General features: G+C 41.8%; 1 protein-coding gene across 2 annotated transcripts in view; it reads right to left on the reverse strand.

Moving 5' to 3' along the window:
- The window catches only part of SV2B (synaptic vesicle glycoprotein 2B), a 185,131-nt gene that overhangs the window by 55,812 nt on the left and 109,479 nt on the right, over nucleotides 1-19,840 (reverse strand). For both annotated transcript variants that reach the window (XM_033188917.1, XM_033188918.1), the window contains exon 2: nucleotides 13,575-14,407. In XM_033188917.1, the coding sequence (XP_033044808.1) occupies nucleotides 13,575-14,025 (451 nt within the window). In that variant the 5' untranslated portion in view covers nucleotides 14,026-14,407. The remainder of the gene's footprint in view (nucleotides 1-13,574; nucleotides 14,408-19,840) is intronic.

Consider the following 19,840-nt stretch of genomic DNA (forward strand, 5'->3'; position numbering starts at 1 on the left):
GTCAAACAGCCTACCTTTAAAAACTTTATGCCTGTGATAGACTCTGTTGGTCACGTTCCCAATAGCCTTTTTCCCTCTTCTTCCTTGCTAAGGGAACCCTGGCTTTTGTTCACGTATTAAATGTGTTCAGAGAGATCGCCTCCCAAGACACACTGAACCCTAGGGGATCAATGATAGTTAATTTAAGATGGTCATCTTCATCTACTTCTTCTTGCCAGTGATTAATCCAGACAAGCCATAAGACTTGGTGGACACCTGTCAGATGATTGGAAAGTCATTACTGGGGGACATAGAGCTTAGAGCTATGGTGGCCATCTTGTGACCTCAAGGGAACGTAAAGAGAATCGCAGACATGCCAACCTCATGCCCTGACATCAGTGAGTCATCGAACCAACTCTGGTACCACCTACTTTGAAAATTCTTGGTCAATAAATAATGAGTATCTTCATGATTCAAAGCTATTGTTACCAGAAGCCAAATGCACCCTATATACATGCTGCCTCCTAAAAAAGAAACCATACTAATGAAAGATTATCTGATTGGTTTAAATAATCATCACTTACGAGCAAACAGCAAGACAACTTGGCAGAGGGGAAAGAATTCTGTGCCAATAGTCAGAAGTCCCAGATTCTGATCTGAGAGTATGTGACCTTGACCAAGATACTGTCTCCTTGGGGCTCAGTTTCTTCAAGTCAGAAACGGAGGGCATGCTAGGAGGTCTCCTTCCTCTCTTTCACTTCTAATATTAAATGGTACTATGATTTTGTAATTCATGCCTTATACCTTATAATCTGTTATCATGTCTCCTTTCAAGGACAAGACTCCCCTTTCTAGGACCCACAGAGAGAACAAGGCAAGGACAAAACTTCTTTGGACTATTTTCTGCACATCCCCAGCAGAGATTGATGAATGCCTCTGAGTCAGCAAAATCTCCAGTGGTGAAATAGAAAGCGTACACTCCGCACATTCAGGCAGCCCAGGCCAGCCCACACGGAGAAGAGGATGTTCACATCCAGCCTGTTCAGTGGACCCCATGGGGCATGTCAAAGGCTATTACATTTCCAGGACCTTCTATCACACCCCCTTTCTTCCATCCCTGCTAAAATTTGTGACTTTCCAGCTTTCTTCTCTGAAATTAAAATAAATCCTTTGCAAAGTGAAATCAGTTCATCTGAGCTAGTGCTGGTTAAGATTTACAAAATAAAGAGGAAGTTTACACCCACCAGCCTCAAAGAGTCATTTTAGCCGGCAGTCACTAGCTCCACCGAGGACTCTAGTGTTCTCTGTCTGATAGTGTTGCTGGTGGAAGGGATGTGGGAAATTCTTTGTGCTCTGTTGCTCTGCTCCATACTTCGTGATGGATCATCTCTTGGGCCCCTGACACAAAGGATGGCAATGTCACCACTCAGCTCTCTGGCAGCCTATTCTAGGCTGACAGTCTAGCCTCAGGGATCACTGCAGACCCCTGCAGTTTCCCCTTCCAATGAAATCAGCACCCAGCCTTTTATACCTGCTAGCTAGGACACAAACAACATCCCTCTCTCACCTACGGAGATGGGCTGGTACTGACTCCAGCACCCTGATAGAGGCCAATGCCTACTTCACACTTGCATCTTATTGAAGTCATGCATTTTGCATAAAAGTTGTTTAAGGTTTTATGTGTAATGCACACCTGGAAAAGTCTTCCAGGGATGGGACAGCAAGGTAAAGGAGAAGCAACAGACTTTGAAGTCAGATATAACTGGACTTTTCAAATCCTAGATCTGTCACTAACTAGTTTCTACAAGTTACTTTACCCTCTTAGAGCCTAGGTTTTCTCATCTGTTAAACAGTGAAAATGATGTTTGCCTTGCAGGTCATTATAAAGGTTAGAAATGGTATAAGATACCTAGTACAAAATGGATGCAAAGAAAGAGCTTATCAAATTGTAACTCTTGGTAGTGGTGGTAGTGGTATAATTATTATAATTTGCTTTTAAATTAGAGAAAAAGTAACACGTTATACAAGACAGTGGGAAATAATTGATTTATTCATATCAGTTTATTTTGCTTTCTATGAAGAAGTCTGTATGGGAGACAATAAGCCTTTCAACTTCATTAATATAAAGGAACCCATAGTGACAATGAGTGGCAACACGGGATAGGAAAATCACATTAGGAACTGGAGTCCAGCACTCATCCCTTAAGGTCTCTGAGCAACACTTCCCTCATTGCATAAATAGGGACTATCACTCTGCTCATCTCACAGAGTCATTTAAAGATCAAATAAGAGTGATTAGGAAAACCACTGAAAATCTACAAAGCACTGTACAAGATTTTTAATGCAGTTCCATTTTTCCATGCTACCTAAGATATGTGCAAATATTCCAAACATCATCACAAATACATGAAGGAAGCCACGTGGGGATAGTTCCTACTTTTTATATAGCACGATAAGCAAAAACTCTGACATCTCAGCAGCTCCTACTGATACACAGTCTTTGCATAAACTACCTGGTTCCCTACTCTGGCTGAACAATAGTATCACTAGGGAGCTATTAAAAAATGTATATGCCCATGACTCATCCATAAACATTCTGGCTTAATTATTCTAGAGCAAAGCCTGTGGTTTTTGTCAGCAGCTCCTCAGGGATTCTATTGGGCAGTCAGGATTAAGGATATTAATCTAGTGCAGTGGTTGTCATCTGGAAGTGATTTTGCCCCCCAGGGGACATTTAGCAATATCTGGAGTCATTTTTGGTTGTCACAACTAGGAGCAGGGTGCTACAGGCATCTAGTGAGTAGAGGCCAGGGATGCTGCTAAGCATCCTACAATGCAAAGGATAGCCCCTCAGAACATGGAATTGACTGGCCCAACATGTCAATAGAGCATGACTTTGAGAGGGGCCACACAGAGGACTCATTCTAAAGAAAGTCAGTAACTGACCATACTGCGCAAAAATAGCTCAGCAAAATTTCTGGTCTCACATGCTCTCCAGAACCTTATCATTTCCTCCATTCGAAGATGGAGTCTATTTCTTCTCTTCTTGAAATTGAATTGGTCTTTATTACTATCTCAACAAATAGAATTCAAGGAAATAACATGCTTGACTTCTGAGGCAAAGTCATGAAAGGCTTCTGCTTGTCTTTCTCTCTCAAGATCTCTTTCCAAGATCTGCCCCTTTGGAAGCCCTAAGCCAACAGGTTAAAAAAAAATCCAGCTACCCTGGAGCTGCCATGTTGGAAAGATCACATTTAGAGATCATATGGAGATGGAGAGAGATGTTCAAAAGAAGCCCCAGCCATCTGTGTCTTCCAGTCTGGGTACCAGATATTTGTGTGGGTGAGCCCTCCAATGATTCTAGCTCCCACCTTCCAGCTGCCCCAGGCAGTGTCAAGTTGGACAGGGGCCAGGTATCTGCCCAGACTGCAGATTTATAAGCAAAGTAAATGGCATGGTGGTTTTGGTTCTATGGGGAGTATATGTTTGTTTGCTTGTTTGATATGCAATAATAGATAACCAGAATAAAGTACCTCATGATTCTATAAAAGATCCATCTCTAAACCCTCTTCATTGGACCACCAAGGTCAAAAGCTTACATATACTTGTACAGGGAATGAGCTTTATATATTTCCAGCCCACACCCAACTCTGCAACTTCCACCTCCATTCTCAGTAAATATGCCAGTTTGCTTAAGAATTCCTCCCATTCATTTCTGTTGTGCTTTCTGTGGTCTGGAAGATCATATTTTCCAACATGTGGGTCAAGGGTCTTATGAGTCTTTTTTATTCTTGGTGAAGTTTTCCACTGTGGGAGCAAATATAAGTATAAATATAGATGAATCAATATAAATAAATAAATAACATATTTTTATTCTGATAATTAGCAAATTGGTAGTTACTAAACATCTTTCATTTACCAGGTCTTCCAGAAGGGTGCACTTAACTGTGGAGGAAAAACAACTCATTAAAGTCTTTGAAGGTGACATTGCCAAGGGAGATATTCTGCAGGCAAAGTGAACAGAATGTCCTGAGACATCCTTGCTTCAATCAATATTGAAACAACTGAGAAGCTAAAACATCAGGTTTTGCCATTGGATGAGGGGAGCAAGATGAGTACTGACTAAGTATCTACTGTGTGCAGATCCTGAGCAGAGTAGTTAGGGCAGAGAGCAGAGGTAACTTCATTTAATTTTCCCAGCATCCTTGGGAGCTAAGAACCATCCTCTACTGCCCTGTCTTTTCTCTCTCTTTCTGTCTCTCTCTCCCCCTCTCTTTCTCTGCTTCTCCCTCTCTTTCCAGACATTGCTCTTTATTCCCAATAAAACTAAAATCTACACAAGCTCCACATATCTTTGATTCAATCTTGATCAAAATCCAAGCAATAACTCAGAAACCATAAGTTTTAACAAGGAGTTAATAATTTAAAGTTGTTGACACAGATGCTTTCGTAATGGGTGGTAGGCTCTCTCCTTTGATGTTGGAATAAGCTGAAAGGCACAAAAAAAATAGCAGTAGACAAGTGGGGAAAGCGTCACCTTCAAAGCTAAATCCACACTGAATCTGTATCTCACATGATAAAATGAGTACTTTGTGTGTAAGACGTTCTCTTCGAGAAATTTTTTTTTAACTCCAGTGGTTTAATTGTGAAATTGCTCTTAATCTTGAGAGTACGGAGCTTGCTTTTCAGTTGGCTGGCTAGTTGGTTGGTTGGTTGATTGTAGAAAAATTTATTTCTATTCATTGTGTGTTAGTTACAGAAAAGTGAATTTACTCATAAGCTTTGTAATAGTCAACCCTTAGACTATGAATTCACTGACTGTATTATAATAAACACAACCCGCTGTGTAAAAATGTAAATCTCTTGACGTTAAGAAGGGTTTTCTTCCTTGCATAAATTGTACAAGAAAATAATGGTGCTTATAGCAGAAATGTTTTTAAGGCCTACATAAAAACCTCAATTTTTCAAAACACTCAAATGGCTTCTACTATTACCTCTAAAGATTAGTTTAGGAATTGCATATTTCTTACTCCAATAACATTCTATGGGTTCTCCCACCTCCAGTCTCTCTTCTCGATGATCCTTTCTTCACCAATGTGGCGATTCTGCCAGTTGCTGAGGATGTCTGTTCTAATTATGCGTTCCTGAACTGGGGAAATAACCACAGAACAAGTTTGGGGACCCACTGTGAGATGGACCTGAGCTAAAACTCCATTGATACCTGACCACCATAAGCTCCTACTCTGACTGATGGGCCACAGTGACATTTTCAGTCTCTTGGAATTAGTGTCAGTTCAGAGCAAGCATCTTCAAAAAGTCTGACTATTTTCCTTTCCCTAATGCACAGTCACCTAGTAAAAGCTCACAGGTCTCTTTGGGGAACACTGGGAGAAAGATTAATGGCATACATTTTTGGCAGTGTACTGGGGTCCCTCCTCAAGGAGATTCAGCCTCCCTTTCATTAAAGGGGTTCTGGGTCTGTAAACTAGCTCAAGTCTGGGAATTGACCAAGAAGCCATGATGCTCTGTTTCTATATTTCATTAGACTTCTGTTCACTTGACCTGGAACTTTACTCTTATACAGATCAAGTAAGAGTTTAGTAGGCTTCCTTTTTATTTCATTTCTAAAAATGCCACAATTAACTAGCCAGTATCATAGGTCTACACAGGTCAGACTGTCCTGATTTCTGCTTTGCTTCCGCTGTCCACTACAGTAACCACACTCCCCTTGCCTTTGGTGACTGAGTGCCACCACTTGGCCCTTGCACCCTGGGATCCAATTATTCCCACTGCATTTAGGTGTTCCAACTCAGTGACTACAGTTCACACTGGAAGGTCTGTCCCAGAGAGCACAGTAATCACAGACCTCTTTAAGGACACTAAGGATCCCCTCAAGAAACCCTCACAGTCATGGTAAAAGATGTGTTCTCTGAACCCTCCCAGTGTGGGTCAGTAGGTCTGAAATGAAAAATCCATCTAAGATGCAAATATTCCTAGGCCTTTCAATCCCTTCCTCTACCATAAACCAACATAGGTCTGGCATTTCAAGTTCATTTACTATGGGCCACATTTTGATCTACATTTCAGCCAACCAATGAAACAAACTGGTAAAGCTGCAACATTAAATGCAGAACTTCTGCTTAGTGGGCCCAAATCAATAAATTTAGCCTGACCCAACTCTATGTTTCTTCCACCAGTATCCCACACCCTTAATATCCATTCCTACATATATTCTCCAGATTTCTGTGTGTGTAAATTAGAAAAATCAAGTCATTCTTTTGGAGTGTAGCCACCTCTTCATGGTCCACATGCTGTGCCTTACCTTTAGAGGCCTGATGGGACTTGAGTCTAGTTATAGGTCTAGAAGCAAAGGGGGTGGAGGGGGTGGGTCCTGATGAGAAGCAGCAAGTCTTGCAAGGCAACTGCCTCAGGAGAGGCACTTACAGCCCCCTCAGTCACTGCAGAGTTCATCTTCTCTGAACAGGGGCAGAGAGGTTGCTTATATTGGCAAAAAGGACTCCTCAGAATTTAGGGGCTCAGTGTTCCCGGTTTCCTCAATCTTCCCGCACATCCCCATGCTGACTTTCAGGATCTCATTCCTTCCCAGTCAATGTTCTCACTTTAACAGAAGACACCCTGCAAGGCTGGGAATTCAATTTTCACTGTAATTCAGCCACTCACAGAATGAGATTCTGGGTTTGGTTTTCAGCAATCTCAGGAGATAAGGATCTCTTTCAAGGGAAACACAGAAGCTTTCATATCCTTTATGCAGCATTTGAGCTGGGAATTTGAATCCTTGGGCTCATCCATTTCTTTCCCTACTTTGTCCCGTAACATTAGTGCTACCAGCCAAAGTCATTATACTCATTAGTTTGACAAAAACGTTTGAAGGTATCATGTACTTGGTCACCCAGATTCTTGCCTATTATAAGTATTTGATTAGATGTTTCTAGTGATATTTTATGTATCTTCATTGCCACATCACAACATGGACTATCAGTGCTCTCTTTACTCCTAGAAATAGAGTCAAAAGGTTCTTTAACATGGAATCAACATAAGTGCCCATCAACATGGAGCCTGGATAAAGAAAAGGTGGTGCATATACACCATGGAATACCACACAGCCATAAAAAAGAACAAAATCATGTTCCTTGCAGCAACACGGATGCAACTGGAGGCCACAATCCTAAGTGAATTAATGCAGGAGTAGAAAACCAAATACCGCATGTTCTCACTTATAAGTGAGAACTAAATGTTGGGTATTCGTGGACATACAGATGGGAACAATAGGCACTGGGGACTACTGGAGAGGAGAAAGGACTGAAAAACAGTTAGGTTCTTTGCTCAATACCTGGGCGATGGGATCCTTTATATCACAAACCTCAGCATCATACAATATATCTATGTAACAAACCTGCACATGTACCCACGGAATCTAAAATAAAAGTTGAAATTAAATTTTAAATGTGAAAAATTCGAAAGGAACTACTGCTATAACAATACATCATGCTCAGAAATAAACTATCTTTAAATCTAATCAGATTAGAAAGACAATTCCAGAAACTCCAGAACCAATGCAGAAAACTCATCCTCAAAATTCTGCCCCTCCAGAAGCACTCTCAGTACCAAAATCACTTGGGCAGAGTGATCATCCTAAACCACAGGCCCCATCTTATCACCTCCTTCCTCAAAGGCGTATTTCATAGCTCCCCATTAAACAGTTCTCCATTGCCAGTGAAATCAACTCCACACTCCCAAACATGGCAATCGCGTATGCCTGCTAAGGGAGCCCTCCATTTTAAGTTTATTCTATTTCTTCTGAGCTTTTCTTTTTTCACAAGAGCATCAAGTAATCAGTCTATCCTGAAGAATTACATGATCTAAACATTATAAATAAGAAAACTGATATAAATCAAACACAGAAAGAAATATATGGACATTCCCAGTGGTGGATTTCACCATCATGAGTAAGTAGGTATTTACTGAGGACATATTTTGTGCCAGACAAGTGACCCACCCTCCTCCATACCACCTCCTTCTAAGACACAGAGTGGCTCCTCTTTTCAAGAACTGACAATGAATTTAGGCCTAAACAAAACATGGCTCATAAATCAAATATTCTGCCCTGATGCTTGGCTAGAATTACATATAAAACAATCACGGGATAATCTTTCATGACAGCAGAGTAATATATCTATCTCTGAGCTGCCATGAAAATTCAGCTCACAATTTATTCTAATGAATCTGCCCCGTCTGACATTGCTCTGTGTCCTCCGTGTGGCTGGCACAGACACCATGCCCCAGGGGTCAACTGTTAGGTTCTAAATCACTTTCTGAAAGGTGTAACTCCCAGAGTCTTTTCACTGCAGATGGCAAGAAACTAACAGCCAATAAAATACACAAGTCACTGGATCCTTCCAAGAAATCAAAACTCTGCAGGCAAAACATAGAACTCTTGCCTGAAAGGGAAGCTCACATTCATAGGCATGAAGGTAAGGAATAGCCCACAATTCCAGGTTGAGGTGCTTATTTGCAATTATGAAAAATTGGTGTCGATTTATCAAATGCAGGCAGAAAAGCATGGAGTTGGTTTGTCTTATGTATCGCCAATATTGTCATGCTATAGGTTGGTGCAAAAATAATTGTGGTTTTTGCCATTTAAAAGTAACTCCAGGGAGACAAGGCTCTCACACTCAAAAAATGAATTATCTTTAAATCTAATCAGATTAAAAAGACAATTCCAGAAACTCCAGAGCCAATTCAGAAAACTCATCCTCAAAATTCTGCTCCTCTAGAAGCACTCTCAGTACCAAAATCACTGGGGTAGAGTGATCATCCTAAACCACAGGCCCCATCTTATCACCTCCTTCCTCAAAGGCATATTTCGTAGCTCCCCATTAAACAGCTCTCCATTGCTGGTGGGATCAACTCCACACTCCTAAACATGATAATCCATTGCCAGTTATGTCATTTATAAGAACCAAATGGCTTACCCTGCCACATAGCCTTGAGCTTCCTAAGTTTAGTCATTTCTTTGGGTGATTTTTCTTTTACATACCCAGAAAATGCATAATTATCACATAAAAGGTTAACATACATGTGGATTCACTCATCAACCACCTAAAATTGTGGAATCTCAGAAGAAAGACTTCAGATTGGCCCAAGGTCACACAATCATTAATAGAGCAATTGCAAAAACAAATCTCCTAATTCTAGAACCACTCCCCCAAGCTCAAGCTCTATCCCTTTACACTGTCTTTGTTTCCTTCCTATCTGAATAAAAGTGATAAGACTGAATGTTGCATTGCATGATTATATTGTGGTGTTTGTATTTAACATCTCTGTGTGACCTCCATTTCTGCCATTAGAATAAAACTCATTGAGTGCCAGGACTTTGTCTCCTTGTATTGCTATAAACCAGAGGAGTACCAGGCGTGTGGTAATGTTCAATCATTTCTTCAAAGAATGGATGAAGACTTTAATTAACAAATGAATGCCTTCTCCTTCATTGAGAGTTGAAGGAGACCAACTGCTGGACACTAGGCAGGGTTGAGCCTTCAATGTCAACAACATACTCACAGACCTTTTTCTTCCCCAAGTGAGACAGTTCTAGATGAGGATCCAACAAAACATAATGCCCAAGAGAAGTAAACTTTAATCTTTCTAAAAGCTCAGAAAAATAGGACAGCAGCACCCAGATATTTTTGTCACCTGGCCAAGGTACATTTATTTATTTTCTGAACTGATTCATTCATTTCCAGGAAAAAAATAACAAAATATCTTATGATTTGACACTTGAATTTGGGAATGGAGATTTCTCTTACTGAATTCCTTTCCTGGGTCATCAAGTAGAAGTCTAGTGTAAAGACATCACTTTTAGAGCGTTTCTTTTTCTTTTCTTTTCTTTTCTTTTTTTTTTTTTTTTTAATGAGACGAGTTGTCACTCTCTCACCCAGGCTGGAGTACAGTGGCACAATGATAGCTCACTGCAACCTCCGCCTCCTGGGCGCAAGCAATCCTCCCACCTCAGCCTCTCGAGTAGCTGGAACTACAGGCATGTACCACCATATCTGGCTAATTTCTTTTGTATTTTGTAGACACGGGTTTCACCATGTTTCCCAGGCTGATCTCAAACTCCTGGGATCAAGTGATCCTCCCACCTTGGCCTCCCAAAGCACTGGGATTACAGGCATGAGCCACCACACCCAACAAGAGAGTTTCTTTTTTTAAAACAGAGAGAGGATGGGGAAAGAGAGATCTGAGTTAGCAGCACTCAAACATAAACAGCCTTTTTACCAGCTGAGGTAGGATAGCTTGACCTTAGAAGTCTACCATAAAAAACACTGGCTGAAAGAAATTTGCAGTCTCACCGGAGAAACTCTGTTCCTGAATCATTATCAAGCAATGAGTTTAGTAATAATAACAACCACAATCAACGATGTTAACTAAGATATCTTGAGCACTGATTAGGTCCAGGTACTGTTTTAGCCATGTTAAATGGATTAACCTCATTTAATTCCCCCCAAAAAAATCCTATGAAGTAGATACCATTATTATCTCCATTTTGCAAATAAGGAAACCAAGGCACGGAGAAGCCAAGCAACTTTCCCAAAATCACGCTACTAAGAAATGGCACACGGGAGGCTGAGGCGAGAGAATGGCGTAAACCCGGGAGGCGGAGCTTGCAGTGAGCTGAGATCCGGCCACTGCACTCCAGCCTGGGCGACAGAGCGAGACTCCATCTCAAAAAAAAAAAAAAAAAAAAAAAAAAAAAAAAAAAAAAAGAAATGGCACAGCAAGGACTCAAACCCAAGCAACTGGCTCCAGGGCCACATTGCTTCATCATCTCACTGCAGATATAGTTCACTGCAAATGCCAGAAGGCAGAATGGCAGAATATAAAGTAACAAGAACTAATCGTTGTTGAGGGGGCACCAAGTGCTGGTTGCTTTACACCTACATTATCTCATTTAGTCCTCACAGCACTGTATTACTGCTCTTATTCTACAGATGGAAACACCAAGAATTAGAGTAGTCATCACTTGCCCAAGGTCACTAGCAAATCGATGACATATAGGACACACCCAGTTGCCTAGAGGTCGGACTCCAGTGCCCACATCATTATCAGCACACCATGCTCCCTTTCTGCTGGAAGCAGTCTGGTGTTCCAAGCAATCTATAAGGTGCTTGATGACACAGACAGTGGCCTGTGTATGGCATGACCTCTTTCCCACAAACCAGGCATGAGAGAAGGGCAGTAAGATGTGGCAGAATGGGCCCAGATTTTTAAGTCAAATAGACCTGGGGTCAAACCCCTGCTTGATACCTATGAGCTATGTGACCTTAGATAAAACTCTCTGAATCTGGGTCTGCGTGTTTACACTGAAGGACAAAGATCATCTAACTGACATGGTGACTCTGAAGGTTCCATGTGACAGTGTGTGGAAATTCTGGCCTCATGAAATCCTCAAATCATCCAGCCCCCTGGATCCATTTAGACACTCATTTTCTTGACCACAAAGAGGGTCCCACAAGTGCACAGGAAGTCCATCTATGTTCAGAGGGTCTGCCTTATCCTCTTGGGCTGAGTCACAGCATCTTCTGGGCAGACACTAAGAGCAAAATTACAAAAACCTGGACTCCCCAGATTAAGACCATGTTCCGGCAACTCCCAGCATTTGCCCTAGGAGCCAGCAAGGGCTGCAACCATACTGCAGCTCTGTTAATGAGGCTGCTAGGCACCACGGTGCCAGAGAGACCAGCAGGGCATGAAATCATTACCGACATTGCCAATTTGGACTCACAGGGACCCAGGGTTTCAGCTGGGAATACTGCAAAACAAATTAATGTCTTGGAAATGTTTACATCAGTTGGAGATGGTTTTGTTTTGTTTGGGGTTTTTGGTTTTTATTGGTTGGTTGTTGGTTGGTTGGTTGGTTTTGTCCTTTTAAAAAAATCTACTATTTATACTTAAAAGCAGGTAGCAGAATTTTTTAATATGAAAAAGAACTACACTAAAATTATGTTGGTGTTTACAAACTCTAGGTAATATCCTTGCTTCTCAAGCCCTTCCTTCTGTTTGCATATACTCTGTCTCTTTTGGTGCCCTCATGGTTATATCTGACATAGTTCTAATCATTTTAAATGGCCCTTTAGTTAAACACAAATGTGTAAAACCATTTTTAAAAGCCCCCAGGAACAATTCTTTATGCAGATGTTCTTTATTTGATATCTCAGTTTTATTTACAGTGGCCCTAATTCAGGGGATTGCAAACTGCAGCCCGCAGGCTAAATCTGGCCCACTGACCATTTTTTCGTAAATAAAGTCTAATTGGAACACAGTCACGCCCATTTGTTTACATGTTGTTCAAAGCTGCTATTATGCTACTGTGCCAGAGTTGAGTGGTTGTGACAGAGACCATCTGGGTCTGCAAAGTCTATGATATCTACTATCTGGGTCTTTACAGAACTGTTTGCTAGCTCTTGCTCTATAGCAAATATTGGGGATCTGAATTACACCAGGTATTTCATAGAGACTGTCCCTACAGTAACTAAATAATTCTCTGTGTTTGTTAATGTCTGTTTGTTCAACTACATGCAAATTATCTGAGAGACAAAAGCTTTTTTCTTCCCAGGTCCTGAGCACAGTCTAGCATAAGGTAAATCAATAAAAAATATTTGTTGAATGAAGGAACTGAATTGCTAGATAGATTTTGAGCTCTTCAGGGTCACAAGCATGTCCTGGTCTTGAATGAGAACTTGACTCATAGTTAGTTCTCAATAACTGCATGTTTGCTGCACAATTAATTTCATGGACTCTAAATTTAGAGGCTAGATATGTTTTGCAGGACATTTGGTGACTAAAGACAAATGCTTGTCCATATGATGATGAATCTTTTCTACATCACACCATTTGTGCATACCTCTCTCTAATTTCACAAATCCTCTCTGCCTCAGCCTGATGCTGGCTCTGATGATGCTGATCTCTTAATTGATTTGCAAAGCTGTTCCTCTATCCTGCAGAATCCATCTGTGCCTCACAGCATGGTTCCCAACAGCCTGCAGGGACTCCACTGGTGTGCTCAAGCCCATCATTCATCCCCAGGATATGTGGGCATTCAGCCTACTAACATTTATGTACATGAGAAACCAGGAACAGACACCATCAGATTCTGGAAAGACACAGAGAGAAGGACCAAGTGGAAGAGACCAGCCAGAGGTCTCTTCCCATTTGTATTTGTCATTTGGACATCGAAGAAGGTTTAATTTGCACTCCCACATTTGCCACTCCCAAAATATATTTGTCATTTGGACATCGAAGAAGGTTTAATATGAAGAAGAAAGAAATCTGACTCTCAAGGAGGCAACAAGATCTGGAAAGCAAACTAAGAGCTCAGAAGTCAGATAGACCTCAATAGAAATCTAAGCTCCAAGACTTATTAGCTGTGCAAACTTAAGCCAATCAATTGATTTCTCTAAGATAAAAATCCCTTAACAGCAAAATGGGTACATTGTGATATATTTAAAGTGCCTAATAGTGACAGATACTATATAAATTTTACTTCTCCTTCCCTTTCATTGGAAATTTCCACTTACCTAGCATTCCTTTTTTGGAACTGGACAGACACATGTCCTTCTCTGCACTGGGCAGGGCAAAACTCACCACGAACACTTCCACTCCATCGGCCATCAGGGCCAAACCTAAGACGAAAAAGAGGATCCACTGGAAGCGGCCATGGCCACACTCATCCATGATGGTCTCGTACTGGTGGGCCAACTGCTCCTCATCTTCCAGCCTCTCAGCCATCAGGTCTGTCTGGCCCCGAAGGCTGTCCATTCTGGAGGGCGCCATCTTGGCCTGCTTGGCCTTGACATCATCTGGGTGAGGGATACCCTGGTACTCGCCCTCATAGATCTCGTCTTCCTCATCATGACCTTCGGTGACATCACTCTGTGCATCTTCTTCTGGGTTGGACTCATTGCCACGGTAATAGCCATCATTGGGGGCATAGCCCCCATAGTTGTCCTGATACCTGTAGTCATCCATTCCTTGGTTCTGCAACTGCTTGGTTGCCACTTAAGCTATATCCCTCGCTCTGTGGTAGAGGTTTGGGCTATTTCAATAACCATCATTCATTATGTAGTTCAAATGTGAAATACGTTCATGTGACTTCTTAGGTGAAAGTCACACTCGTTTTCTCCCCCCTTTATCTCTCAAATCAACCAGATTTGTGTGAAGACAACCTAAATATCCTTTTGCACTCGATATCTATTGGAAGTCTGGAAAGTTTCAAGCTCTGGTCTCCTTTAGAGACTCAGAAGTGTTGTGTTGGGAAGTGTTGATTAGAAATGGATCCAGCTGTTTTTCTTGACAGGGACTTGGCAGACTGCGTGCTGGCCTGATGTGTCCTGCCACCGAAGGTTATGCCCTGAGAACAGAGAGAAGGGATAGAGAAGAATGTTATAAAAGGTTGAAATTCTAACAAAATCCTCTCAGAATTAAGCCAATATATTCGGTAATGCCTCATGTGTAAGGTGGGGAAAATCTTGATCAGAGATTCAAATTTCTATAAACTGAATGAGGATTGAGTCAGTGAGGCTGGAGGCTGAGGGAGAAGGAACCATGGTCAGAGAGGCCCTTTGAATCTCTAATTGACCCATGAAAGAGGTCAGATCTTATGCAAGTTAGGAGAAATACCTAATGTAAATGTCAAGTTAATGGGTGCAGTGAACCAACATGGCACATGTATACATATGTAACAAACCTGCACATTGTGCACATGTACCCTAGAACTTAAAGAACAATAATAATAAAAATAAAAACAAAACTCTTATGCAAGAACAGAATATAAAGTAGTCAAGGGATTTTCACTCTAAGATAATTTTGTGTTATGGATTTTCTAACAGAACTTATCAAGCCTTTGGCAATAGTGGAGGTTATTACAGCTCAGTTTCTGCTATGAAAATGCCAGCTTTTCTAACTTTGTCATGAAGTGGCTGTACAATTTAACATCTAGAAATGTATGGCAAAAAAAAAAAAAAAATAGCTGGTAACATTTTTCTTGAGTCCCAGCTTACTTTTGAGATTCAGCATTGTGCTTCAAAGACCACTCTGTCCTCATATGAGGCTTAAACAGGCAGCAACAGGGGGCTGAGGATACAGCCAGATGACCTGGGTCTGAAACTCAATTCTGCTGCACAATGGACCATGCGACCCAATTTTCTCATGTATAAAATGGGATAACAATAGTACTTATTCAAAAGGTTGTGAATAAAGTGCTTAGAATAATGCCTGCTCTGCACAGGTAAATACTATTTAAGCCTTGACATGAGTGCTGTTTTTTTCTTTTTTTTTTCTTTTTTCCTAGTTCCATTTCTGGACACCAGGAGGCAATGTTGTCTAGAGTCAAGATCTCATCCTATATCCCAATTTCAATCAGAGTTCCTCTGTTGACTCCTTTGCCCAGTAGATTCTCATTGTGCCTAGAATCTCAGGTTTCACAAGGCTTGGGGCCACCATTTATTGTGGCCTACTGTGTGCCAGAGAGTGTGCTAAGTGTATCACATCTCTTATTGTAATGCTCACAACAGCAAAGAAAGAAAAAAATCTGTATCTTCATTTGAGAGATAATCAAACTGTCTCAGAGTGGGTTAGTAACACGATCAATGTCACAGCATTAGGACCAGGTCACTGATCCCAAAGCCAGCTCTTTCCTCATGCTTCCCAAATGCTATCCCGAGGGATTGTCACATTAAATCACCTGGAGAGCTTTAAAAATACAGATTCCCACAGTGTAATGAAGAAGGGCTGGTTCAAGCTCAGAAATCCAAATTTGCACACAGCTCTCTCCAAGTGGCTCTGAGGCCCCACCTCACTGAGTCAGGTGAGTGGAGTCAGGTGAGTGGAGTTAGCTCCCCTCAGGACTAGGCGTGAGCCCCTCCTACACCCCCTACCCCACCCCAGTGCTCCCAGCTGCTAGACCCTTGATAAGGATGATGCTCGGACCTCCATACATAGAGGCTACCAGAGACTCACGCCCCAGGTCAAACCACCTGCCGACAGTACAGACCCCATCAATCTTTACAGGCCTCCCTGTCACACCTGAAATCCACTGTCCTTTTAGCACGCTCAGCAGATGTCACCTTACAAAGGATTGGACACACTTGTCCTCACCATGGCTACTTGACTCCTCCGTCTGCCCACAGACCATCCCTGGGCCGTCTGCCCCACACCTGCTTCTTGGCCCTCCTGGTCTTTGGCCCTGGACAGACTCCAGCACTGAAACCCATCTGACTCAGACAACACAACACATTTCCTTCTGAGAGGATGGAAACCAGTGGTTCTCAAACATTGCAGGGTGAAGCACCACTCGGAACATGGGCAGATCAACAGAAATGCCAATTGCAGGACCCCTCCCTGAAAGACACTGAATCTGCAGGATGGGGGCAGGGCCTTGCAATCTGCATTTTCCACAGACGACACCGGGAATCCAGGACTGCACTTTGAGAAACAGTGCCAAAGAAGCCAGCAACAAATACTTACTAAGAAATGATTTACACTCTACTTTTTCTGATTTTTCACCATCTCCAGTAAATAAATTTCTATTAGACCATGTTGGCTTGAACCATGTCAGATTAATATTCTAAATCTGTTTTTATTACATCTATTTAGGGACCACCAGAGGAATATAAGTCACATGTAAACAGCAGGAGAGTTTGCAGAGTGCTATAAAAACAGGGAAAGAACACCAATTGACTGAGACCTGGTGTGTTATTTCCATCCCGGGGGCCCTATAACAACGTCGTGAACTAGAAATGATAGACTTGCAATTCCAAAAGTACTTGTGGGACTCACCACCCAGGGCAAAGGTTCTGGGAGTTGCTTTGCAGAAAGAAGCGGATCTTCGTCAAAACTAACTCCACTCACCTGATCCAGTTAAAAGAACTGCTGTGAATGTCAAGTGCAGTGGAGGGAAGGGGAATCACTGTCCAGTGATTTTTCATTTCTATTTCATTTAACAAATACAACTATTAATCATTTTCAATGGTACTGGCTGAATTGTGTCTCTATAGCATGAAGGTATGTTGAAATTCTGACTGCTGGTACCTCAAAATGTGATCTTATTTGGAAATAGAGTCTTTACAGAGGTGATCAAGTTAAGATGAGATCATTCGGATGGGTCCTAATCCAATATGACTGGTGTCTTTACAAAAGGACACAGAAACAGACATGCTCAAAAGGCAGACAATGTGAAGACCCAAGACAAATGCCATCTACAAGCCTCAGGCTTCCCAACCTGCAACAGATTCTCTCTCACAGCTCTCAGAAGGAATCAACCGTGTTGACACCCTGATTCTGAACATCTAAGCTCCAGAGCTATGAAACAAATAAATTTCGGTGGTTCAAACCATCCAGTCGGTAGTATTTTTTATGACAGACCCAGGAAACTAATACATTCAACAAGTCTAGTGTTTATCAAATAACAAAATCAAACAGCTATGATAAAACAACCACAAGTGCAACTGAATTGAGTACTGAGGTGAGCATTTTATAAGCAATACCTCATTTATTCTTACAGCCAATAGTAAAACAAGATTATTCTCTCCATTTCACAGATTAAGAAACTGAGGACTAAGAAGATTGAAGAATGTGCCCAAATTAACACAGAGAATCAATATCGGGCTTGGATTTGAAATCCACGTTCAAACAGAATGTTAGGGATGATGATGCAAAGTGAAAGAAACTAAGATGCTAAGAATATAAGTCAAGGTCACACGCTGAGTCGCTGGCAGAGCTCACATGGACATTGAGCTTCCAACTCTTTGGTTAGGGTTTGCTCACCCATCCTCAACAAACATGTCCTGGGATCTTGATGCCGAAGACATTACAGGAACTGTGACATGACTTGATCCCCATTCTCAGAAGATCTACCCCTCATGAGAGAGTTAGATTAAAACAACACAAAGCATCATGCAGTAATAAAAATTACAATCTTGATTATTAATAATAGTATCTTCCATTTATTGAATAAGCCTTGAGGCTTTGTGCCAGCTACTGTTCTAAGTTTACCATGTGCTTTACATCTTTTAACCTGCACAAGAACTGTGTGAGGTGAGACTATTATTGTGCCCATTTTACAGAAAATAAGACTGAGACTGAAGAACTTAGATAGATGACACAGGGTCACAGACATTTGTTCTCCAAGGGGTTCCAAAGGAGGGAGGGGTCCTATGGGTCAGGATCTGCTGAAATAGTATCCTAGAGGTAGTGGGGATGTCCAAGGGCAGGAAAGGGCTCAGAGAAACAAACAATGGAGAGGAAGGCATGGCAGGCTGGAGGACAAAGCTACACAGAGGCATGCAGGCAGGATGGCTTTGCTTGTCTTGGCAGCAATGAAGAGGCCAGGTGGCCTATAGCAGTTGATCCAAGAGTGGGAGGTTATGGGAGATATGATGCGGAAGGAAATAGAAGTCAGTGTGAATACGCTGCTCAGGGTTTGAAATTTTCTTTGAGAAAAGAGACCCAGTGAAGGTTGTTAAACTGGACACAGCAGTGCAGTGCAGCAGGGCAGGGCTCTGGAAAGATCCTTCTCGTGGGGGGGGATGTGCTCCTGGTTTTCAATAAAAATTCTAACAACAATGAAACCAGGTAGAAGCTTTCATGTATGCACGTGTGTGTGTGTGTGTGTGTGCGCGCGCATGTGTTTGTACATGCTTGGTAATCGTCCAGAGGAGAGGTGAGGTCAGGACCAAGGGGGTGGCCATGGGGCTGGAAGGACAGACACAGAGACTCCCACAGGAGAACACATGGTGCATTTCCTATCAGGTGAGGAGGAAAGGCCGAGAGTAACTAGAACAATGATGACCCTAAGGAGCCAAATTCTGGACTGGAAACCTTTCCAGCATCCTATATAATTCCTGTGTAATTAAGATTTTAAAAAATCTTTTTTCAGGCTGATCCACCTTTTCGGTATGATTGCAGGACGTACAACAGAGACTCTGGTCTCAGAGGGTCCAGGTTCCAATCCTGACTCTGCCACATCTACTACCTGCATGCAAGCTACTAACTGCTCTGTGCCCCAGTTTCCTCATCTGTAAAATGGCTATAGTAGGGTCATTGTGAGAATTCAGTTGAGATCATCCATGAATAGTGCTCAGCATGGTGCCTGGCACAGATGTGATCAATTTAAATCTGATCTAATAGCTATTATTGTTGTTGTCATCATAATTATTGTCTGGACATGGGGGCTCACACCTGTAATCCCAGTACTTTAGGAGGCAGAGGTGGGAGGATTGCTTGATTCCAGGAGTTTGAGACCAGCCTGAGCAACATGGTAAAACTCTGTCTCTACAAAAAATGCAAAAAGTCAGCCAGGTGTGGTTGTGCACACCTGTAATCCCAGTTCCTCAGGAGGCAGAGGACGGAAGATCAATTGATCCCAGGAGGTGGAGGTTGCAGTGAGCCAAGATCATGTCACTGCACTCCAACCTGGGTGAAAGAGACAGACCCCATCTCAAAAAATAAAATAAATAAAAATGAAAAATAAAATAAAAGTTATGATTACTATCTAAGTATTGGCAATTAAAATGTAGCCAAGTTCTAAGCTAGAGCCCAGCCTCATGCCCCATGAGATTTGGGGCCCATCAGGACTGGGCGAGGAAACCAAGTACAGAGAAAAACAAACTAACATTGAGTTACTCATAAAAACAACTACTTCCCATTCTGCTAACCTCTTAAGCACCCTCCTTTAACTTTTACATTCTATTAGCCTCCACATCTATGCTATATGACTGAAAATCATTGTGCAGCAAACTCTTGCTTATTACTAAATATCACAGAGAACAAAGTTAAATATTATAAT

Source organism: Trachypithecus francoisi, unplaced genomic scaffold (assembly GCF_009764315.1).
Source record: "Trachypithecus francoisi isolate TF-2019V2 unplaced genomic scaffold, Tfra_2.0 Lachesis_group3, whole genome shotgun sequence".
Taxonomy (NCBI): domain Eukaryota; kingdom Metazoa; phylum Chordata; class Mammalia; order Primates; family Cercopithecidae; genus Trachypithecus; species Trachypithecus francoisi.